General features: G+C 42.2%; 5 protein-coding genes across 5 annotated transcripts; 3 read left to right on the forward strand and 2 right to left on the reverse strand.

The window, feature by feature from the left end:
• Positions 1 to 733: 733 nt before the first annotated feature.
• On the forward strand, positions 734 to 1,192 carry MELLADRAFT_106826 (uncharacterized protein; the record flags this gene model as incomplete). Its single annotated transcript, XM_007410335.1, has 2 exons — positions 734 to 1,068; positions 1,165 to 1,192. 2 exons carry the CDS (start codon positions 734 to 736, stop codon positions 1,190 to 1,192), a joined length of 363 nt encoding a protein of 120 aa, XP_007410397.1.
• Positions 1,193 to 2,575: 1,383 nt separating this feature from the next.
• MELLADRAFT_87304 (uncharacterized protein) lies at positions 2,576 to 3,695 on the reverse strand (the record flags this gene model as incomplete). The annotated part of the gene is made up of 3 exons (XM_007410508.1): positions 2,576 to 3,173; positions 3,238 to 3,523; positions 3,611 to 3,695. The coding sequence occupies 3 exons, from the start codon at positions 3,693 to 3,695 to the stop codon at positions 2,576 to 2,578; spliced, it is 969 nt and encodes a 322-aa protein (XP_007410570.1).
• Positions 3,696 to 8,291: 4,596 nt separating this feature from the next.
• Positions 8,292 to 9,662, reverse strand: MELLADRAFT_63474 (uncharacterized protein; the record flags this gene model as incomplete). Its single annotated transcript, XM_007410507.1, has 1 exon — positions 8,292 to 9,662. One exon carries the CDS (start codon positions 9,660 to 9,662, stop codon positions 8,292 to 8,294), a length of 1,371 nt encoding a protein of 456 aa, XP_007410569.1.
• A 3,003-nt stretch (positions 9,663 to 12,665) lies between these two features.
• On the forward strand, positions 12,666 to 15,413 carry MELLADRAFT_106829 (uncharacterized protein; the record flags this gene model as incomplete). Its single annotated transcript, XM_007410336.1, has 4 exons — positions 12,666 to 13,215; positions 13,487 to 13,659; positions 14,647 to 14,888; positions 15,179 to 15,413. 4 exons carry the CDS (start codon positions 12,666 to 12,668, stop codon positions 15,411 to 15,413), a joined length of 1,200 nt encoding a protein of 399 aa, XP_007410398.1.
• A 6,110-nt stretch (positions 15,414 to 21,523) lies between these two features.
• On the forward strand, positions 21,524 to 22,637 carry MELLADRAFT_87306 (uncharacterized protein; the record flags this gene model as incomplete). Its single annotated transcript, XM_007410337.1, has 5 exons — positions 21,524 to 21,688; positions 21,738 to 21,783; positions 21,857 to 21,970; positions 22,066 to 22,265; positions 22,335 to 22,637. The coding sequence occupies 5 exons, from the start codon at positions 21,524 to 21,526 to the stop codon at positions 22,635 to 22,637; spliced, it is 828 nt and encodes a 275-aa protein (XP_007410399.1).
• Positions 22,638 to 25,404: the final 2,767 nt, after the last annotated feature.

Below are 25,404 nucleotides of genomic sequence, written 5' to 3' on the forward strand. Positions count from 1 at the left end.
TTTCACTGGTACATGTACTGAGATTAGTGAATTAGATGTTGTTTTAGCTATGATCAACTGTCTGTTGATGAATGTTATATGGTAGGTTTGATGTGTGAACATATCCATGAGCGAGATAATATTAACACGCCAGATGAAGAAATGTATCGAAACATGAGTCATGAAATGAATTATCTGGGTGATGATATAGTACATAGAATATATTTTAGGAATTGTCTCTATCAAATGAATGTGATTGAATCTTTTAGAAACGACTTTATTTACCATCAGTTGAGTATTTGATGAATTCCTTTTTAGGTAAAGTGTTGATTTATGTTAGTCGATTTATATGCAAGGTCATCAAGATGATCTACTTTGAAATCTTATTAACGGTCAAGGGGAAACGCTTCATCAGATAAGGAATTTGATCTAAGGGTTGGTGAGGGTTGAATGGTTCGACTATCAATTCATATCACATATATCACAATCTTTTGCGAGAGGGTATTTGTGATGTATCATCGCGCAGATAATGTCGACTGTAGCGTGAGTTACTCTGACTGTGATTCTCAGTTGTGGATATATAAAATGATGGTTAACCTTTCCCCCCATGTCGGAAGAAGTTCATCAGCTCAGATCATCAACCTGAACTGTCATCCATCAAACCTTCTTCTCTTAAACCAAACCTTTACACAAAAAACCTCTTACCGAAACTTCCATCCCAAACACATCCTCGAATCATTATCTTCATATCAATATGCATTTCATCAAAGCATTCTTCATCTTAATCATCACCTTAGTGACTTATGTCAGATCAGAATGTAACACAGCTGGAACTTCATGGGGATCAGATAAATCAAAAGTTTTAGAAGGTTTTTCAGTAACTTGTCGTACCTTAACTGGAACTTATCCAGTGGCTTCAAGTGCAAGAAGATGTTTAAGTTCAGGTTCAAATTTAAAATATGATTTTACAGTTCAAACTTTATCATCAAATGTGACTAGACTTAATAATAAAGTTTGTCAAGCTGGATATAAAGAGATTTTGGAATGTGAGAAAGGTGGCGTTGTGGAAATGAGTGGTTGGAGATTCAAGTTTGTTTTTCGGGTTTTTTTTTTCATTTCACTTTTTTTTCTTTGTTCAGATTTATAAGTTTTTGTTGAGTTGATGTTTGATTTGATTTTTTATAGATTCAGACCTTTACCTGGTAAATGTTAGATCGATTCAAATCGAGTTTAAACTTTGGATTTCTTACTTTCATCAAATCGGATTTAGCCTTTTACTATGAGAAGATCAAGGCTCGAAACAAATTCAAGATCAAAGTTATTCATCAAGTCTATTCCAAAGATTTCTTTTTTGATCATTCATCTTCAATCTTAACATCCTTGTCACTTACGTTCCCATTAGCTTCACACTCCTCAACCTTGTAGTCGCGAAAGATACTATCATAGGTATAAGAATATCACTTTTTACTTACCTTTTCAAATGTTTGCTTTCATGGAGATATTCCGCTTCATTACGTTGTATGCGCCTTTTGTGTTTTACTGACTATGAGATTATCATCCTACAATTACATCATTTGGAATTTACCTTTTACTCCCGCCAATAAATTGCGAAGTTATCATTGTTTAGTTGTGGTTTCTTTCATCCAATTATTTGCCTGCGAGCACTTGTCCCATCTAGCTTACGTCTTGTCCTGACCACAAAAAGTGGGTTTTGGTCCGGTTTGATTTGGACACTGAACTTCTTGCTCTTTGTATCCAGAAGTACGTGCCAAAAGATTAACTCCAGTTCCCGCCTGATTGACCATTCCAATGGACCTGCTCACCAAAGTGTTCCATCAACCAACACTTTGTGTTGACAATTGAGGATCATTTTGGTTGTGGAAGGCGACAGTTCCACTTGAAATTTTCGGAGCAAAAGGGAATGTGATCACTGTTCTCAAGGAGCACAAAGTGGTTGGTTCCCATTTAAACTCGTCCAAAACAAGTGTTTGCCATGTAAACTTTGGGATAAATTTTCATTAGACATATGTCACACTGTTTCTTGGCTGTGTTTCTCATCCTCTCAGACACAGTCTAGTAAGACATGAAAATCTATGTATAGAAGATCTCTTTCAGAATTGAAGATCATTCCATTAAAGCTGGTATAAGAAGTTCAAATCTTTGAAATCACGAGAAGAAATCTCAGTAAGTGACTTGAGAACACAAGCCTGATGATCAAGATGAAACAACCTATAAGAATCAATGAGAGAAAAAAGAAACTACACTGTAGTGAGTATCATTCAATCTTATGAGTGTCTAAAGCTCGTATAAGTTTAACCACGATACAAGAAAATAAATTGAAGAAGGAAGTAAAATGAATAGGATGTCATAAGAGAAAAGAAGATGATGCGATGACCGTAAAACAGAAATCAAAAGGTCTAGACTTTATTATCTGCTAGTCACGGTACTTGTAATGGTTATGACATTGACAACACCTCATGGCGGGGGGCTTAACTTTTATGGAGAAATAATATTTCTGTAAGAAGGTAAGAATGACGATACAAGATCAAAAACAAGATGTCATGATAACTTGATCATACGAACGGATCCACTAGCTCTATACAACCTTCTTTTGTATTTGCATCTTATCTGAATCCTTGGAAAACACTGCCATCACTCTTACCTCGACACTTCTTCTTGCTGGTAAATATTTATCACCTGGTCCTTTAAATGATGCATGAGGTAAGGTCATATGACCTTCTGCAGCACTATCATATTGTACAAACATAGCCACCTCATCTGTATCTTGATTACTAAGCCAATACCATCGATTGTTTGGGTTATAACGCCATTGCATAGAAGCGGCTCTTCCAGGACCTCGTGGGTTGTATGCCTGTGGATCTTTGTCTATGTCAACTGATCTCCAATCACATAGAGCCAATGGATCCTTTTTGATGACTTGAAGAGGTCTCCAGATATTAATGATCACAACTTTATTGGATTCATCTTGAGCAAGAGTCTTGAATCTCTCTGCTTCTTTATTATCTGATCCAAGGGCGATATCAATAGCATTTAATATGGCACGTTGTGCACCTTCCGGTGAGAAATCAGCATGAACACTGGGAACAGGCGCTCTACTGCGACCTATATCATTCAAATTAGCCTCTTGATCTCGAACCCGAGATTCAAAGGCAACAACTGCATCGGCATTGGTTCTGCGTATCATGAATCGTATCAGAAAACATTCATGGAGCTAATGATCCTCTATGACATACTTACATCTTTTTTACTAGCTCTTCAGCAGCTGGTCTTAGTAATTCACCATACTGATTGTCATTCTTACAATCTTCAAGCCCTATGACTTTATCCTTAACGTAAGAGAATCCGTGTATGTCCAATTTGAATTGATCCTCGAGCCCGCGAACGTCTTTGATCAAAACCTTTTTGATGACTTGTACTCCTTTCAAATATTGCATGTGAGAATTTCTTCCTTGATCTTTTGCTGGACTAAATTCTAGGGATGCACTTGGGTTGAGGTATCTCAAGGTGCTTTCTACATTCAAGACTTCTGATAATTGATGTCACGCGAGGAAGTCCAGGTTACATTTAAAAACCATATGGATATGGAAGTATTCAAGGAAATTTTACGAACCATCTGGAAACAGCCCAATAGGTACTGCAATCACGCAACGCAGTACAGCTGCTGAAACAATGATGAAATTGATGTGAAGATTCATTTGAACGCGAGATTGATGGTTCAATAAGATAAACAAAAGAAGATATTTGTATTTTCAAAAAGCCTTGAATGATCAAGAAGACTAAGAAAAGTTCTTACAAATCAATGAGAATGATTAGCTTTTTATATCATTAGGCTTTGATTCATGATTGATTAATCATATCAGCCAATTGATATAAAAAGTATATACACCAAACAGCTCAACACCAAAGATGTGTGAAACCGGCGGGGAACCATGAAATAAGAAACACAGTTTTGATAAATCCAGACTTGTACGAATTATTTGATGATTCAATCAATCCAAAGTTTTATCAACAAGTTTACCTAAAGCAACATCACTAGAACATGTGATGAAGATGATTACAAAGATTGGTTACTAATCAACGGCATTTACTTTAGTTTCCATTCAACATATCACATAACTGAACCGTTATGTAACCAGAATCTGTTTCGTGTCTTCTCTTTGATTACACGATTCACATCGGGCGGACTCTGCTTTTTCCATCAGAAACAAGGCTCGGTGTTGTGCGCAGTGCCGCCATGGTCATTTCCTCCGGTTCTGAACAGCGGGAAAGATAAATTTATTGTGCTAGATCTCTCCTTACAACACAACCCTTGTAGCTAAAAGCCACTTTGTAAATCTGCCTGGTAGATGCTGGGGTTTCAACTTACACGACAACTTGCGCGTTGCTGAATATGCGTCAATTTTTTGAAGGGGGACACCTTTTCAGGTGTCTCGAATTAAAAATACTTTGGTTTTACGTAGTTTTTTTCTATCAACAACTTGTCCGAAGTTGTATGTAAAAAATACGCAAAAGAAACCAAACTCGAAACCTCTTTGATGCGCGATTCAAAAAAATACCCGCCGCATACATTGAGCTTATCGGCGCATCCTCCTGCGGCAATTCACTCGACTCCGTCGCTCGATCCGGCACCGTTTCGCGGTCGCGCACAATGGAAGCCACGGCCGCAAAATCCGCCGCAATTTGGATTTAGGGGATACAAAGTTGAAATCCGGCCGAAAATCCGGCCGCGTGGCCAGATTTCCAGATTCCATTTTTTGCGGTAATTCGGAATCTGGACATGAGTCCGGATTCTCTCAACTTTGAATCCCCCGACTTCAAGTTCCATGCCAACTTTCCACTACACCACCAGTCCCACATCCAATATCGACGACTCGCCCCCACTTCACATAGCAACAACTCGATACCATCGCAAAATAGCCCTCAAGAGGTCCATTCAAACAGCACGACATGCAAGAAAGGCGTATGTTCAGAACAACCTAGACTCACTTGCAATGTTTCAAGTCAATCTCGCCGGGATAGATTTTTCTTACGCATGATTCAAGCCTTACAAATCCATCAAATTGCTGTAACTGACAAGAATTGAAAGAAGGCAGCTTTCTCGGTCAACCAAACTTACAATTTAATCAATCACAACATGAACCTTATGATAGATCAATCTCAAATCTTTCAATTGATGAAAAAGACCAACTCTTGACTTCAATTCTCACAAAGATTCCATCTGGTCTGACTATTCTTAAACTTATCTGTATCCTTGTTTGATTTGATTCGTGTGTGAAAAGATTATACAAAGGATCTAATACAAAATTCAGAGTTCCGAAAAGTGACTCTTTAACAAAACTTCTAGATCGAGGATGTCTTTGGACTAAGATCAACTGCTATTGTCTGCCAGTTTCATTCATCCACAGGTTTGAAAGAGTCTTTGTTCTGCAGCTTGAGTTAAAACATCTAAAATCGCATGTTCAAGTGTTTTTAATTGATATGAAGCAGCTAAAGAGAAAACAAAACCAAAACCAAAAGAGTAGAATAGATTTAAATCAGATCGAATATGATTTTTAAAGTATTAATCAAGAGAAGAAAAATGATCTGTTACCGATCTGTTGTACCATTGAAGTTAATTGTCCTTTATTCAAAAAATCCGTAATCTTCACTCGATCTCGATGATTAGTTGAATTCCATAAAGGAGGATAAGGTTGATTTGAATGAGAATGAGAATGTAATGAAGATCGATTTGACTCAGAGTGTAAGGAAGGATTTCTGGGTGCCTGGTGTTGGATGAGAACGAAAATCTTGAGATTGAGGTGTTGAGTCGGATATGGAATTGAGGTGAGTGAAGAACTGGCCAGTGATCTGTTGATTTCTCTTTTTGCCAAATTTCAAGTCGTGGCCAGAAAAAAATGGAATCTGGAAATCTGGCCACGCGGCCAGATTTTCGGCCGGATTTCAACTTTGTATCCCCTAATTGATTATGTGAAGACAGTGGAGTGGACCGCTCAGATTTTTGGATTTGAGGGATCAGGGAGAGATCTTCACGGCCACGACTTACCTCCACTTCGACTTGTGAGCGATGGGTGATGATTTTATGACTCACACACAAACTATCTACGCTCCGATTACGCCAGAGTCCTGCCTGCTGCTATGATTGTTTTGCTCGCCCAACCGAGACACCTCCCGGTACTTATGTAGTGCAAGGAATTTAAACAGATAAACTGTCTATTCTATGAGGCTCTCATCGAGTGAAGTTGTAACACCATCCTGAGAAGATGGATAAGATGTACACAGATACTTGATGCATGTGGAAGCGGAGGTAAGGCTTGATTCAAAAACTGCAAATGCGCAGTTTAAAAGAAAGGATAGGAGATATAATTTCATGCATCAGGGGTGCAGATCACTAGCGCATGTGGATATTCGGTCGCAAAAACGACTCGAGAGATGGGAATGGGTTCATGCTGAGAAATGGAAGAAAGCTTGAAATTATGTAAAAAGTTAACCTCTTGAGGAATTTCAAATCTCTTTCTACATAAAGTGGAGGAGTGGAGGAGATAGGTGGAGGGTTCAGAAGACGTGTCAACGAGGCTCTACCGAAGCACTGAAGGTGGAGGTTGGCATTTTGAATCAAAAAGATGATGCCAAATCAAACCATTCTTTTGATGGCTTCTTCGTTTGAAATCTCAAGATTCTTAAATGTTTTTTTGAACCAGGCAAAAACAACCGATCTGATTTTCATTTGATGCTACCAGATCGAAATGTAAGGTCTATAGTCAGTTATTTTGAGAATTTATATGAATGCGTAGATATTTCACTCTGAGCCGAGCAGGTTAAGGCAGAGAGATCGGCCTAAGAATTAATTATTCTAACACCAAATAAGAACCCACAGAAGTGGAGGTAAGAAAAAAACCCACATAGCCGATTCTTTTGGAGTCAAACGAAGTGTTATAAATTGAGTCTCACATTTCATTCCAATACTTCATCCCAACCACCCCATCACATCAGATCAGATTCTTCACTTGGATTTTCTCTACTTCCTATATCATCAACCTTTTACACTTTGAATATATATTTTATCAAAATGATGAATTCAATCTTTTATGGTATCCTTTTTGCTTTACTTATTGGTAAGTCTCTGGCATCACTTGCTCCCAATTACCTTTCGACTACAATACGTGATACCCATCAATAGGTAGATATTAACATTGATCATATTTCACTCTGTTTTACGGTTTTCCAATTTAGCTTCGGCATCTACAAGCCCTACTCCTCAACTTGGAATTGCTGAACTTGGTGCACCCAACTCACAACGCGGTCAAGAGTTAGTTCATTCACTTTAAACACATTCCTTTTCCTACGCAAACATGATCATTATCTAACTCTTGTGTTATTGTGATAAAGAGGTTCAATCTTAGACCCTTTAGAGGTTTTATTCCGTGACAATCCTCTCACCGATAATAAATCACCGCTTTTACCTTTCCCAGCCAGACAAAACATTTGATTTCTTCATCATCTCATGTTTAGGATAGACTTTTTTATCTATTTTCTGATTCGCCCATCATGATCTTTGGACAATTCGTTGTCTATCACATTTGTTTGTATCTTATCATGGCGCATCGCTCAACGGACACCACCTTGAAACACGATCCTCACCGTTGTACATCAGACCAATCCATTTTGACATCTTTGGCTCCAAGATTTACGTAACTATATTGATACTCAATCCTTGACCGAACCTTGCACATCCACCTTCTTTCACCTTGTGCCTCCAAACTCAATCTTTGCGTCCGCCTCACGTCACATCACGTTGCCGTCCACCCATACAGGGTATGAACATTCTGGATGCACAGGCGAATGCCTGCCGAGGGCCCCAGGTTGCTCTGATAGCAACCTCGGCAAATTCCAATTGCCACCATAATGTTTTACAAGTCAGACCAAGAAACATACAATGAATCACACACACACCCCATTGGTATTTCAAGAGGACTTGATCATCATGCCAGATTTTTCAAAACGCACGAGGTCCCCATCAACCTAAGACGCTGCCCAGGCAGCCAAACATACAAATCGAGCCACTTATGAACCAGCTGTGACGATATGTGCTCACAAGATATAACTATCAAATGATCAAGCATATCCAGTTGAGGGTATTTATGAGCGGTAATCCGCATTTATAGCTATGATAGGATGAATGAACGCATTGTTGTGAAATAGGCAAACGCATTAATCATCAGGAACCAGAAGTCTTATGATCACGTGAAAGGAAGCATAGTTGTATAGTATAAGGATTGATTAGCGATGAAAAATTACTTACCGATATAGTCCTTGGAGAGATCACAAGTATAATAACTTATCTCCATCTTTGGATCTCCACCAACATCAATAAGGATCTGTAGATCATCAGCTTCCAGAATCTTCCTTGCTCGATTTTCATCCACTATTTCAGGTTCACCCTTTACCAATAACTTCAATTCATTCCCTTCAGGTTCTCCTACAGGTATAAAACTCACTGAAACCTTTTCTGGATCTATTTTCACTTTAGTTTCAGTATATCCTACCGCACATAGTATTCTTCCCCAATTTGCATCTTCTCCATTAAGTGCACATTTCACCAAGGCTGAACGTGCTACCGTTGATCCTACTCTTTGTGAATCTTCTACATTATCTGCACCTCTTACAGTGATCTTAACAAACTTTGTTGCACCTTCACCATCCCTGACTACAAGTTGAGCAAGACGAGTTGTAAAACCAGTTAGTTCATCCACAAATTGTTCAAACTCGACCGGAGTCGTTTGGCCATTCGTAGGCTGGTGAGAGATAAGGGGATTTGCAGCGGCGGCGTTGGCGAGAGCTAGGATGGTGTCATTGGTAGACATATCACCGTCTACAGAGATAGAGTTAAAAGATCGTTGAACCGCTTGATTTAACGCAACTTGAAGTGACTTCGCATCAATCGCTGCATCAGTGGCAACCAAACCGAGTAAAGTGCCTTGAGGTGGACCGGACATAGCTGGATGAATCATACCAGCTCCTTTAGAAATTCCAGCTAACCTGATCTCCTTTCCTCCACTCTTAAAAGTATGAGTAATTAATTTAGGGAAAGTATCAGTCGTCATAAAAGCTTGTGCAGTAGATAACCAAGCTTCGAATGAGTTTCCGAGTGTTTTGAAGCTACTTTCGATCCCACCTAGTACTCGTCTCATTGGTAAAAGTTGACCGATGACTCCTGTTGACATAACTAGACTATTTCTGAGTTGTTTGTCTTTACTTTTCGTATCCGAAGAACCAAGACGATTAAGAAGTGCATCAAGTTCTTCTACCATCTTTTCAGCATCTCTCATTCCTTGTTTTCCCGTCACCGCATTCGCACAACCGCTATTGATAACCACACCACGAATTCGTTGACCATGAGATTGAGTTAAGGTTTGAATACCTAATTGAACAGGTGCAGCTTTAAAAACGTTTCTTGTAAAACAACCAGCAGCTACAGTTTCAGGTTCAGTAGAAATAATAAGACCTAAATCGAGATGATGAGTTTTTTTTATAGATTTAATTCCACAATGAACTCCTGAAGTTAAATAACCAAGTGGAAAGTTTGAACATGTTGATGGAGTAGGTGAATAAAGTTTGACTTTCTTGAGGGCTGCGTTAACCGATTGTCCGGCTTTGATGGTCATCGTTATTGATAAACTCCGTCCAGGGAGGCTCGTGGTGATAAGAGATTCCGGAAGAACCTTTTCACCTGATTTGTCATATTTGAAGCCCTGCAACCAGGACTCGGGCCCAGCGTGCCCCGTGAGCTTATGTAGCTCGAGTTCGGGGCCTGCCTGACTGCAGTGCCGGAAAACCCAGCCAGGTCCAACTCTGCAGGGGGTTTTTAGGGATTTATTTTGATGATAGATCTCACTTGGTCAACCTTCACAATCGTGGAAATTTCCTCATTATTCAAACCTTGGATATAATGGTTCCTTGCCCTTCAAATTCTCAGAGGCAGATGTCTCTCATGGTATGAAGCTATATCAAGGTGTATATGAGGCCCAAAGGATTGTGGAATGTTTAGTATGACTCAGACTATGTAAGCAAACCTTTGACAAGTGGTCAGAATGCTTGGCTAAAAATGAAGCCATTCAGTGGGGCTTTTTGATAAGTAGATTTGCAAAACTATGGGATCAATTATTTTGGGACTCAAAGTGTAAAACAGGTTTCATTGAAAATCAAGACATGCATTCTATGGAGATGTTCAGTACTTCAAATGTGTGAAAGCAGTTTCATACAAATGCTTCATTCCAACTGATGGGATGTAGTGCCAATAATCCAGATACCATCAAATTTGCTAGACAATATCCAATACTCTGACAATGACACTGACTTGGCCAACTCTTACTCATCTTCCTTCTACATACCTATAACCCTTTTGTGATGTCTTCTCTATTGATGGTCTAGCTGTTAAATTCCACTGAATCGGAAGTCTCACATGTTGACTCTCAATCAACTCAATCAACTAGGTATTTTCACAAACAAACAATGCATATGAATAGACTGGAAGGCTAAGAATCAGTTTATACAAGTTGGTGAAGACATATAAATTGGCTGGCCTCTTTCAAAGCTATATGTTTCAAATCAGAAGGCCTTCAGATACCCTCATCTGATGATAATATCAGTGGTCAAGGGAAGATCAATCAAGGGTCAATGGTACATAAAATCTCCTTTTCATGGTCTGCAAACTGCAAACACAGCTCAGTTTGGATTGAGACATATTGAAATAAGACACAATTTGAGGTTTCCATGTATCCCAAGATGATGTCAAGATGCACAAAAATTGTATTGTAGGAATATTCAGTACATTCAACTCTTGATGTAAGCAAGCTTGACATAGGCATATCTTGCTATATGCATAGTTTTTGCGGGATTTTTTTTGGTATACATGGGCCCAAAAGGCATATTATGCTTTTGCAATATGCATTGCACAATATAAGCAAGGAGAATCTGTTGACCATCGATATGCTTACATCAAGAGCCGACTGTACGCGAAAACAATTGCATGGATTCATATCTAATACAGTTGGCTCTCGATGTAAGCATATTCAAGAAGTCAAAGACTGTCATAGATGCTGTGAAGAATCAAAGACCAGTTGAGCATGAGGAAGAGCCAATTGGTAAAACCATCAAGAAGACCAAGAAGTTACCTTGATTAGACTCTAGCCTAGGTTTTTTGTAATTAGCATGTCTATTCCTTCATGCTTTAGTTCTTCCCAACAAACCCACTGTGTGGGAGCGTAACCGTATCGGTCTTACTCTGAGACTATCTCGCTCTGAGAATATCTCTGAGACTATCCAAAATTCACAAAAATAAAGTGGCTTGTTGTACACTTAACGCACAGATTGGTGGCGGCTGGTAGGAATGTGTGGTTCATACGTACAGTTTATCAGAAATCTGATCCCAATGCTTGGTCTTGACCAGCTCCCTGCAACAAAAAAAATGCCTCTTGTGAAATTTTTCATCACAAAGATGTCCATTTTGATTTTGAACACCTCATATCCTGTCGTTGATAGAAGACTGCCGCTTCCAAGAATTGCCCTCCAATAAATTGAGACCACGACCGGCACGATAGAGCACATCACCACCTAGTACACAAAACTTAATAAAATCTTCGAGATGAAGATTATCCCATATCCTAGGTATGTTCTGGATAGATCTCGCAATGATCTTGAAAAGCATGATCGATGGGATCAATGAGATTGTAAAAAGTGATTGATTGATTGATCGGACTGAAGTAGTTTGCTTCTACCTTCAAATATCATAGGCATATCATATCCAACGTGTTTTTGACTCAGTGGATCTGGCAATTTGCTCTCATTGATCAAGGTCATCTATGATCTATGTACATACATAGACATGGATCCATCCTGATCCATCGCTCATTTGGAGGCAATCGTTTTTGTTTACAAACGACCTGTGTACAGGCTTGGGTAGGGCCGAGAAGGTCAGGGAATAGAAAGAAACACCCCTCTTGGAAAACAGGCGCCGCTTGAAAATATTTATACTATCCCTGTATGTCTCAGGGATAGTCTCAGGTAGTCTCAGAGTAAGTCTGATACTGCAACTCTCCCCACTGTGTTGGCACCCAGTTGCTACTTTGTTTCCTCTGAGCCTGATGCTGTGGGATGGTACATTATTTTGGATTACCTGTTGTTTGTGCTTCAACTAAGTTTAGGGAACATGGATTGTGTTCCCAGAGCCCGCGGAGGTACCCTACATTCCATTTGAAGGAGGGGTGTGCCAAGCAAGATAGGTGCGGGCTTGAGAGGACTCCTATGTCACAGGTGTAGATACACATGTCACTTAGAGGTAGAGGAAGATGGGAGGAAGAGAGAAACAGAGTTTTTACATCTCTCTACTTCCCCATCTTCATCTCTCTCATAGCTCGCACCCTGAAGATCCCTCGAGGCCGTTCTACTCAGGATCTCTCAGATTTTTTGGAGACCAGAAGAAAGACTAGCTAAGAGAAGAGAAGAACAAACTTAAATCAGGATTTAGAAATAACAAAACTTTCTCTCAAAGAACAAACAGAAGGAAGAATATAAATAAGTTAATACAAACACTCAGACAACAAAACTTAGAGTTCTTTTCACACAAAACATCACTTAGAATCAACAAATCAGACACAGTTACACGCTGAATGTGGCGACAACTTAAGAAGAAGTCAACAGAACAAAATAATTTCAAATCAGAACATATGATCCAAGCGATAAAGTTAGCTGAAGAAAAGAAGAAAATGCAAGAAGAGAAAGAGAGAGAGCAAGCAGAAATGAGGAAGAAGAGAGCGGAGTCAAGGGTAGGAGCAAGTGCTGGGGGAGATCCGGTAACCCAGAGCACGTCATCAGGACCTGCACCGACAACAACGAGTGGGAAGTCGGCTATAGAGATCAAGAGAGAGATGATAGAAGAAGACGAGCATCAGGAAAGAGGTGAAAGGAATCAAGATGAGGAAGGACCGCCTAAAGAAGTGCAAGAAGACAAGAGAAAAGATGATAACCCGAATTCAATGTTCAACAATTCCGACACGAATGAAAGTGAAGAATCGGAATCAGAAGTGGAGGTAGTGGAGAAGAAGAAAAAGAGGAAGAAAGGAAAAGCAAAGAGAAGGTCTTCATCAGTCTCGTCACAGGAAAGGAGCGATAGAAGAGGAAATGAAGAGGAATTTGGATACCTGATAGAAGCAGATCAAAGTAAGTGAAATTCCTGCGAAGATCATGGGGGGAGGGATGTCAGAGTTGAGCTGCATGGCGCTCCTGAGGGAATCAATCCCAGACAGACCAAAAGGGGAAGTCCTCGATCCTAAGGGGGTCGAAAGACCCCTCGCTCCAGTGCATATTCTGTAGAAGCAGGCTAGGAGAGGCAGCTCCGTGAAGCGTAGTAGCTGGTGATTGAAGATGAAAATGAAAACTGATGATGGGTGTCATGTTTTATTCGTTTTTGTTCGGCTCTTTGGGGAAACAGTTAGAACAGACGGAGAGTCGGTTCGAGAAAAGAAGTCGATGAACTCGAAGAAGAAACAAGAGAATAGACCGGTGTCAGATGACAGACCGTTGCTGGACCGATTAGTAGAAGCCCTTGAAGGGAAAGGAGAGGGTGATATCGACGCCTTGAGAAAAGAATACAAGATGCAATCAGTAAAGACTGCGGAAGGAATTAAAAGGAAGGAAGGAGAGGAGAAGGAGAAGAAGAGGAGGAGGAAAGAGGAGAAGAGAGAAGAGAAAGAAAGGAATGAAAGAGAGGAGAAGAGGAAGAAGGAAAAAGAAAAAGAGAAAATGAAGAAGACAAGACCGAGTAGGAGATCGACACAAGAACCGGCGATCCTAGATAACGACTCATCCTCCTCATCCTCATCTTTCGACTCATCATCCGAAGAGGAAAACACGAAGAAGAAACACACACCTTCCTCAGACCCACACAACACGGATGACGACTCCGACTTAGAATCTGACTCATCAAAAGAAGAGAAAAAGAAGTCAAAAATTGAGAAACCAGTCACATTTAGATTCAGTAAGGCGACGGCAGTAGACTTACCAGACCTTCCCCCTCAATGGGAGAAGAATTTCAGAAAGATGAAATATTATGTGCCTTTAACAGTATTCAACGCAGCTTACATCGTCGAGTACAGATCAACACCGAAAACTAAAGATGGAAAGCAGAAATGGGATGGTCATCACCAATCGAGAGAGGAATTGGAAAAACAAATGACGTACGGTGAATTCATCTCAGCTTGTGAATTGGAAATCAGATACGCGAAAGAAAGATACAAGTATGATGACTACGCGAAATATGTAGAAGAGCACAAATCAATAGTTAGTATGTTAGCTAGAAAGAACAAGTGTTGGATGGTAGCATTAAGATATCATTTGATGATAAGAGCGGTGACGTTTAGGGTGAGATCTTCGGTGGTGTATGAGGAAAACGGAAAGAAGAAGAGGAAGTTGGAAGACGTAGTCTTACCGGAAGGACTGGACGAGGAGACAGCGACGGAAGCCCGTTGGGACGCTCACACGGCCGGGGACCTACAGTTCCAGTGCAACCCCTACGCCGCAGGTCAGAAGAAGTTCGGATTTGACTTTAGAACGGGCCAGGAAAAAGAAACAACCACGTACCAAAATCCTAAGTTCCAACAAGACAAGAAGACGGGTTGGAGACAGAACAGGAGACAAAGAGGGGGTAATCGGGGGCACTGGAACAATCAGGAGGAAACGTCGACATCGGCAACGACCCAACCACCTCCCTACTTCCGGAAGAAGCAAACGGGGAAGGAGTGGGTAGCACTGGGCCAGAAACACGCGAATAACCAGGCATTGGTTGCGAACAGAGGAGGGAAAGGTAATGGGAAAGGGTATGGGAAAGGACAAACGTAAGTAAAAGGCATACGGTGGAGAGAGAAAAACCGGGAACTGACAAAAGAAGATTTTTTTTTTCTTTTTTTTGGTAAATCCAATCCTATGGTAATTACGGTGATACGCATGAATTGTGATGACCGGGGTATTGGGGGGACGTTGTCTGAATTGGGGTAAATGATGTTTAAATGGTGCGGGTCGTCTCTTGTATGAAGTTGAGAATGAAGTAGTAGTGTCTGAGATGAAATAGAAACCTTTTTGTTGCCACGCATGACTATTAGATGACAAATGAACATCTGTAGACGAGAGCCACCCGAGAGAGTAGAGCTTTCAGAAAGTCTGAAACTGACCGAGAGAGCCGAAGTGAGTCGAACAAAGAAGGACTTGAGGAGCGGAGAGAGACCAGCAAAGGAGAGAGGCGCAAGTGTTCAGGAGGCCGAGGAAGAACAACAAAGCCCTCGACAGATCGACGAACAGGACCTGTTCGAAAGAGGTTCAGAAGTGTCAGAGAGCGACGAAGAGGTGGAGGAATCAGAAGATGAGAACGTGAAAATCCCCTTACCTTTGAGCAAAAGACAAACATTCAAAACCCAGGTAATTAGCGACTGGCCGGCAGCTGTGGAGACAGGAATGAACATTAGAGAATGGACGTACCTGATGAAAGAAGTAGGACTGGAGGACGACATACCCTACATCACAGAAGGGTTCAGGGACGGATTCTGCTTGGGTATCCGGCAACACACCATCGGAGAAGAAAGATGGTACACACCCCCAAATCACGAATCGGCAGCTGAAGTAAAACAAGAAATAAAGAACACGTTAGCAAAAGAAGTACGAGCAGGAAGGATCATAGGACCTTTCACACACGAGGAAGTTTACGCACGGTTCGGCTTCTTCCGAACCAATCCAATGGGAAGCTCAGTAAACGGAGATGGCTCAGTGCGACTGATATACGACCTTTTGTACCCTAAGAACAAACCAGGAATACCCTCAGTAAACGCGTTTGTAGATAAGAAGAATTATGAGACCAACTGGGACGACTTCAGGAAAGTTGCAAAATTTCTGTGTGACAACCCCGGAGACTTGGAAAAGGCGTTAGTCGACTGGGAGAAGGCATATCGACAGCTAAGCCTCCACCCATCCCAGAGAAGGTTCCTGTGCGTGATGGATTTCTAAGGGAGGGTATGGATAGACCTGTCAGTGGGGTTTGGTGGGGTAGCAAGTTGCGGAGTGTTTGGGGCGGCAGCAGAAACGTGGAAAAAGATAATCGTGAAAATCTTAGACATACCGATGGTTTTTAGATGGGTGGATGATAGTCTGATATTGCGGAGACCTGGCGATAGAGTGGAACTGGAGCACATCGTAGAATTGAGCAACGACATGGGAGTGAAGACAAGCCAGAAGAAAAACCGGGACTTCGCAGAGGAACAGAAGTTCCTAGGTTTCATATGGAATGGAAGGAAACACTCGGTTAGACTCCCACAAGAAAAGATTGAAGAAAGACTTACCCAAGTAATCGAGTATTTGAAACCGGAGAAAGATTGGAAACACGACCAAGTCGAAAGGTTCCTGGGTAGATTAGGCCACACAATACACATAGTCCCCCATATGGCTGCTTACCTATGCTCATTCTATCGGTGGTTGAAATCATGGCGGAATCTTGAAGCAAGAAGATTTGCACCGGAGGACGTGGTAGCAGATCTGGTCGAATGGAAGATCTGTCTAGAAACATTTGAAGCATGTACATTAGTCCCCAGTAGGATTCCAGAAGTGGTAGACTGGGTGGGGGATGCGTCGTCATCGTATGGGTGAGTGAAGGGGAGGAAAGGAAAGAAGAGAAACGGGAAACACTTGAACTGACCAAGTCTGTTTACGAAACAATAGGATCGGGATTCTGATAGGCAGAAGTTGGGCCTGCTTTGCCTGGAACGAAGACTGGCTGGTAAAAGGGCTGACCAAAGGAAAACGTAACATAGCCTGGGCGGAAACGGTGACAATACGCCTAGGCCTGTTAGTTTTGGCAAAGGTGACGGCGGTAAGAGGAAGAACGTTTAGGGTAGAAACGGACAACACGACGACCCAGTCAGCGATCAGAAAAAGGAAATCAAAGGACCAGAGGGTGAACGAAGAGATGAAACTGATACAAAGACTACTTACTGTTTTGGGTTGTAACATCAAAGAGAAACGAGTTACATCGAAAAATAACCTTGCTGACGGACTGTCGAGAGGAGTATTAACCGGAAGAAATTGGAACGAAGAAGTGGTAATCGAGATACCAAGTGATTTGAGAGAATTGATACACCAAGTGTCGCTCAATCCTCCGACCACCAATACCCCAAATCTTTAAGGAGCAACATGCCACGGAAATCGACGAAGAACCTAGGAATAGAAGACGCGAAATCATTTAGGGGGTTATCAAGAGCGACAAAACCATATGGAACCTTTAAGAAAGACGCGTTAGGAGTTGATAGTTCGGGAGTAGACGAGGTTCAGATGCACTTCCTAAGAGGAGCTTGGCGGGAAGGAACATTAAAACACTATAATTCAGGAATTGTAAAGTTAATGAGATTTGCGGAGGTGAAGAAAATCGAACGGAAAAGACTGTTACCAATATCAGAGGACCTGGTAGAACGCTTTGTAGTGTGGGCATCGATGAAAGGAGTATCGAAAGCGAAAGAAGATGAGTCGGTGAAATCAACGACTATCTTATTGTACTTAGCAGGAATAAAGGCATGGCACTTATTCCATAAGTGCAAATACCCGATGAGTTCAGAACTGGCAGTATCGAAACTTTTGAAGGCGACAAGAATAGTAGAATTGAGGCACAAGGACATCGAAAAGAAGAGACCCCCGGTGATGATATCTGATCTCGTACAACTAGCGAAAGTGGGGGATATGACGAACGAAGTAGACCTCGTGGCAACGACAATCGCATTGGTAGCATTCTGGGGATGCGCTAGACTGGGAGAGTTGGTATCAGACGATCCAAAGGCTTGGCTACCGACCTGGGATGAGGTGGAATGGGGACCCGACGATTGTTATGTCAGCATTGCGATGCACCGTGCGAAGACGGCAAAGCCGGGTGAAATTCAATATATACACTTACAAAATCAAAACTCATGCATAGATCCAGTACGAGCCTTGAGAATGCTGTACGACTTTAGACCAAGGAAGCCGACTGACCAAGTGTTTGTGATTAACACACAAGGAGAAAAAGGGCTGGTATTTAGAAAGTCGAATCTGATTGAAAGATACAGAAATATATGGAATCAGAACAGACCGAAAAACAGGCAAAGATTGTACGGACATTCTTTTAGAATCGGAGGGGCTTTGTTGAGGTGGAACTTAGGGGCGACGAGGGAAGAAGTGAAGAGAATAGGGAGATGGGCATCAGGTGTGTACAAGATTTACCTGCGAAAGTTTGATGACAAGGAGCTGAAGGAGACAGTACAATTACTGAAAGAGTTGAAACTTTAAGAAATGAGAATGCTACGGTCAAGAAATAAAGTTCAAGCCTTGTGGAGAGAATTCAGTAAGAGAGTCATGATATTCAACAGCACAAGTACTGAACTGTTGAATACCGAGAGAACCTTGTGAGAAAGACATGCAGGAACTGCATACATACAGTTTAGTTCGATTGACCGGGTTAAAGTTTAGACCGGCGTAAACAAAGTGATCAGCGGTGGGGATAAGGGGAGGAGGCGTCAGTTCAACACTCACGTCAGTTGAGTTGGGGAGTTAGACTTCTCGGGCTCACGGCTCTACCTTCCATGAGTGATGGGGTCGAGAAGTCTTACTTCTCGGGCACTGTCCTCACGTCGCGGGGGTCGGGATTGGGGTAAGGTAGATACCTGATACCCCTTTCCCTCGACTCCTGGGACCCACCCCAAACCACAACCTAGTAGGATGCTGGCTATACGGTCGGTGTTGTACAAATTTGTGGTAGGACAGTCCCTAGAGATAGGAGACTTCACGGAGAATTCCAAAGGAGGATTCTCCAGAAAGAGGATAATTGAATTCTAGTTAGAATGTAGATTATCTATGGTCACAACTGTGCACCACTTAGCTCGTAACACCCCTCTCGAATAAATGGATGGATTGTGTTCCCAGAGCCTGCGGAGGTACCCTACATTCCATTTGAAGGAGGGGTGTGCCGAGCGAGATAGGTGCGGGCTTGAGAGGACTCCTATGTCACAGGTGTAGATACACATGTCACTTAGAGGTAGAGGAAGATGGGAGGAAGAGAGAAACAGAGTTTTTACATCTCTCTACTTCCCCATCTTCATCTCTCTCATAGCTCGCACCCTGAAGATCCCTCGAGGCCGTTCTACTCAGGATCTCTCAGATTTTTTGAGCCCACCCACCACCCGGGGTCGAGAAGTCTTACCTGATACCCCTTTCCCTCGACTCCTGGGACCCACCCCAAACCACAACCTAGTAGGATGCTGGCTATACGGTCGGTGTTGTACAAATTTGTGGTAGGACAGTCCCTAGAGATAGGAGACTTCACGGAGAATTCCAAAGGAGGATTCTCCAGAAAGAGGATAATCGAATTCTAGTTAGAATGTAGATTATCTATGGTCACAACTGTGCACCACTTAGCTCGTAACACCCCTCTCAAATAAATGGAAAGCAGACCTTACAACCAAATCAAGGTTTGCACAAATTATAGATGTTGACAGAGTAAAGAACCGGTAGTAATTGATATAAAATTTCTTGATTTAAGCAATTGGGTTTATAGACATTTTACCTGTTGCGGGCATGCCCGTATGTTCTCTGGTTTATACAAATTTTTCTTCAATTATTGGGGCCCAAAAATGTGTGCGCAGAGTTCCAACTTTCAGGGCGTGTTCACTTAAGGAGTTTCTGACCAGAAATCACATTCTGTGAATTTTTTAATACAAAAATGAAACATGCGCCACCAAATAGACACTTCAAATTTTGAAGAATGTGATCTCTCACCAGAAATTGCTTAAGTGAACGCACCCTCAATGTCTTCATAAAGGGAGCTGTAGGAGAAATGGAAATGGAGGAGGTGAAGGTGAAAATCCGTTGGTAAACCAATCGTTGAGATGCGGTTGTATCCGCTCTATATAAGGGAATGAGCATTCATTTAAACTTATCAAAGTGAAGACCTGTGAGTCGTGACGCGCGAGGGGGTCATGCGTTTTTAATTGCTCCACAAGCTCAACCTCCTGTAACGACTATGTAAACTCATCAAAGTTCCTCCCTCACCAAGTGTCCAGCATAAGCTCGCGTACTATCCAAGGTCAAATTTGGCGATTATGGATCCTAAAGAAGGCGCAAGATGACATTATAAAGAAGCCCAATACGATTTCAGCTTATAATCTCGTCAATATATGATCCTGTGATCTTACCCCCTGGGCCTCGCGTGGATCGCTCGTCTCCGAGAGGGGACTTTCGTTGAACGCCTCAAGTCTATCCCAAGGCTGATGAAACTCGCGGCATTTTTTGACTCCCCGAAGTTGACAGCCAAAGAATTGACATTCATTACATCGCGTGCCGTCTGCCTTCTCCTACGTTGACCTCTTCAATAGCCTGGGTTGGTTTCATGCAACGGCTCATTCACCAGGCCGTTCCGATGACCTGTATGTTCTATGATCTGGTTTGATCAAAAGGAAGCCACTCTGGCAAGGCAAACTTCGTTTCTTTCGCTTGGTGCGATGCTGATTGGCACACTTCCTGGAATGGAGCACGAGAAATAAACTGATCTAGGCTTGAACGATGAATGTTCTAGGATTGCTGGATGCTCCAGATGCCAAATGAGGATAAATATTGAGTTGGCATCTTTGTCTTCGCCCTCAGCTTTATCAGTTCACCAACCTCATACCTTACGCATACGATTTCATCACAGGACAGGTTCCTCAGCCCCATCTCTATTTCATTATTATTATATCTTCTTTGCATCGAATTCTCGCATACCCTGCCAGCCAGTCTCTCCACCAAAGAAAGCTCTTCTAAAATGTCTACTCGATCCCGACTTACTTCGATAGTTTTGCATGCCATCTTATTCTACAATATACAAACTTTGTGTTCATCACATGCACCATCGACTTCCCCCTTGACATTCCACGCTCTCTTGAATCCGTCTGCGCTTCTCAGCAACATTTCCGGAAGCATGGACACTTGTCAATCAAAGCTGAAACCGAAAGCCACATCAACTTCCAATAATTCATCTTCACCACTCTACGCACGAAAATTGATGTACGATTACGAGCAAGTCACTGTTCATACCCGGGGACCCACCGCGGACAACCCCAGCCTGGATGGCTTTGTGAAACAAAGTTGTCATCAGCGTCCCAAAAGTGCCAAAGACGAGCCCTATTGTATATTCGCCAACCCTAGCTTTTCTAACAATCGAGGAATGGTTCTGTTCATCAGACCATCTTTTTTGACTCAAAAGCTTGAAGAGTTCTCGGTTTTCAAGACAGAAGAAAATGTTATCACTGACGCAGATCGAGCTGCTTTCCCTTACGAGATCGTTCACATGCCCCACAAAGGAGGACTTGGAAGTTTGGCCACCAAGAAATTACAGTTGGGCGATAAAGTCGTAACCGATCATGCTCTCGTCACCGTTTTTGCCCGATCTCACCACTGGCCGCGAAACGAGTGGAAGCTTATTTTGAAAGAAATGGTGGACCACCTTCCCATCAAAGGCCGCGAGCTCTTCGCAAGACAACACGGTGTGGGCGACACCGAGCTAGAATGGGTGGCCTCGGCTTTTGATCGGAACGTCTTCTCAGCCAGTCAGGATGACGAAGGTGAAGGTGGATTTGCCTTTATTCCCGAGCCAGCTGTAAGTCAGCATATACCCAACTGATTGGCCTGCCCTTTTACTGACGAAGATCTACCCCAACTTTCCACCTGTCGTTGACGCTCTTCAATTGCAGTGTAAGTCTTAGAGCTATTGTTTTCCATTAATCACATGTTCACCTTTACTGACCTCTACTTGGCTTTCTAACAGACTTGAACCACGGATGTCGTCCTAATGTCGCCTTCTATTTTGACGATGTAACCCTGCAACTCGAAATGTACGCCGTCCGAGACATTGCGCCTGGCGAAGAATTGTTCGATTCTTGTAAGTGTATTTACTCACACTACATACTGGTGGAACTAAGTGTTGCTAATATTGCCCCTCTTGTACAGATTTCCAACTTGATTTCTCTTGGGAAGTCCGACAAGCCACCCTTCAGCATCATTACGGGTTTAAATGCGGATGCTCACAATGCAGCTTACCTCCTTGGGGCGCCCGCGTCTCAGATGACCGAATCTTAAAGATAAAAGAATTGACCGAAAAATTGGCCAACTGGAATATGACGCAAGATCCACCCACTACTGCAATGGCTGAGCATCTTGTCGCGCTCTACAAGATGGTAAGCTGACTTTCTACTTTCATGTCAAAGTCACTTTGAACTGATAGAAACCCTGTCTAATCATTGTAGGAGCATATGTACGCGTCCATGGATCAGGCCTACACGTTTGCCGCGCTTACGCACAATTCGTACGGAGAAGTTGACAAAGCAAGCATGTATGCCACCCTGGCAATTTCTTACGGCATGTACATTCATGGCCCCGATTGGCCAAGCTACCAAGCTCATGCTCTTTTGGAAAGCGATCCACAATCTCATTGGTCTCACAAATCTCGTCTTCCTGGTGGTCAAGCGTTCTATGTGGCCAACGACAACAAGACAGCCAAAGCCTTGATGCAATCTACAATTTTCACGGCCCTGAAGGAAGAGCTTTGAAGAACTCGGCACTTTGTGGCATTGATGTGACTGTTTCATTTCAACTCAAGCTCCTCAATTGAAAAGAGCTGCGTCCAGAATGTAAGATCTTACGTCTGAAACCTCACAGTCCATGTCAACATTTATAAATCACTTCCACCTATTTCCACTTTTGCGTTGTTTGATTTTTGCTGTTAGCTCTCTGAATATTTTCCATGATTGTATGCATAAATAAAAAAACCTCATTTGTTCTCCAAACCAGCGGTGATGACCTTGAGAATATGCAAAACCACATTTTACACACTTTCTCGCCCCAACTTCACAACGTAAGACCATCAATTGCCCAATGAAAACAGTTTTGATCGCCGGAAGCGTCATATCCATGAAAACTGCTTGTTACACTGGGTCGAGTCTCCTCGTCATTTGCTGTAACAATGTTCTGCTTACTTCCCACACTTTTTGTACCAAAATCCCTTGCATATGTAATCAAAATTGATCCAGTAGACCATTAGGCATCATTTTCATGAAAAGAACACCATTCCCTCCCTTTTGTTGTGTTCAATGTTTAAAGCTCCAAAACATCAACTTTGTCCCTCCGCGTAACCTCGAGAACACTGTGTGTTTCTCATCAATGATTCCAAAACATGTAAACCAGTGGTTGCAGACACCCACTCAGAAGCTATGCACAACCATCTGTCTAGCCCTTAGGCTTTGAGAAGGTTCAGTTTGACATTAGAGCATCCCCAGCCGTGTGCCGTAAACCGTGCCATACATGGATTTGGGGTATTTTTATCCACAGCTGTTACCCCCAAACACATACTTTGCTTGGGAAATTCTCTACGTGCAAGTCAAGATAGGCCAGATATGTTCTTGTTCCGCACACATCCTAAACCCTTATGTACCTCACTTCTCCCATAAACTCTGGCTTGTACAATCGGACTCTCTGCAAATCACGCACCTCAATAATCATCTAAGCCATAACACAGCTCCCAAATCATGCTACAAGCCAAACTGTAGGGAACCATGGCTGTACATGCTTCAGATTTCACACCTCAAACAGTTCCTCAAACAATCTGCGCAACCCTCCGTACATTACCGATATATGACACGGCTGGGGATGCTCTTATAGCCCGAAAAATGTGTGATCTGCAACAACACCTATGTTGCCTGCCCAAGATAGTGGCAGCAGTGCAGTTCACACACCTGCTTTATCACGGAGGGCATGGTCGCATCCGCGCATAATTAGGAACATTCCTTAAAAAAGGTTCCTTAAGAACCCTAAGGAACATTCCTAAACAAGTATCACACAAGTATTGCACATCCCTGCCAACCGCAGTGTCAGACTACAGACCAATGGGTTTGAAAATTGAGACAGTGAAGATAGTACATAACCTGCACTTGATTTCCTTTCATCTTCAGTCAACTCCCCCTACCAACTCACTCAAGGTGCAAACATTCTTTGTGAATCCACACTTGAGCTGGACCAAATCATGATTGAAATATTCAATGTCATGTATTTGAATCAATCACTGATGAGCAAAAATTCACTCGATCTCAGCTTACAGGATAATAACTTTTCTTACCTATATCAAAGATCAAATCTCAATTGTGATAGAGGATGAGAAGCAGCTACTGCCTCACCTTGTGCCTTCTTAGTGATTGTGCTTTTTTGACTGTAGCAATTAATTGATTTTATAACATGCATTGTGTGTACATATGGGATTAACTTTGGTCATAAGAAACACATCCTTGAGCTCTCCAAACCTCAAAGCTCATATCATTATTGGTGTTATTGCATGTAGTTGATACATACAAATCAACTGAGGACAAAAGGAAATTGAGTGCAGGTATATTGGACACACACTCAGCACAACACGTGACACACATATGTTAGGTTATAGCCAACTCTGAGGGAGGGATGGTGAATCAAAACTTGGGTGGGTGAGAAGCCACCAGAACGGCCGCAAGTGGTTGCTGATGGCCGACAGATGTCTGAGCCCCAGCTGTATGAGTTGCTGCTGTGTCTGTACATGGGACTAGTGAGACATAAAGGGAGTATATATGAATTTCATTTGACCCTTTGGGCGTAGGAACTATGTTCCTTAGATACCTAGGGAACATTCCCATTTCTCCTCAAGTGTGACCGTGTTCTGTTATCAGGCTGGCCCTGTATCAGGTTTTGACCAATGCTACCACCAATGTCAAGTCCCTGAAAAAATAGTGCCTTTTGTATGCACTTTAGTGGCTCTCAAAGTTGACCCAGTTCCAACAAAAGCTAGTTGACCCAGTTGCCTCTTGGTGGTAACTTTGTGTATCAACTTGACATTTGTTGACAGGTCCCAGCCAGAAAGTCAACTGGGTTGACTGGGTTTTCTGTAAACAGGTGACCTTTGAGAGCCACTTTTTAATAGCAGATGTCTGCCCGGCTCAGCTGCCTGATACCGCCCAGTAGCGCTGCCTGGTATTATAGCGCAGGGGTGTTGTGCAGTGCCCATGCAAAGCGCCAGAGTGGACATCATACCCAATACCTCCTTGTAGTTCAAAATTTTAGGAATGCTTCAAAGATGGCTCAAAAGCAATATCAAAGCCACTCATATAACCAGCCAACCTTTTTACACATCTTTTTGCTTTGCAAAAAAGTAGACCAGTATGATTTGTTTTTTGATCACACCAAAGCTTTACCCATTCAAAACTCTTACAGGGAAAAGCAATTTGCACCACTACAAGCTGGCAAACACCCCTTTTGCACCTTGTACAGATCCTCAGCCCCTTCTGTGAAAGGTGCAAA

This window comes from Melampsora larici-populina (assembly GCF_000204055.1).
Source record: "Melampsora larici-populina 98AG31 unplaced genomic scaffold MELLAscaffold_20, whole genome shotgun sequence".
Taxonomy (NCBI): Eukaryota; Fungi; Basidiomycota; class Pucciniomycetes; order Pucciniales; family Melampsoraceae; genus Melampsora; species Melampsora laricis-populina.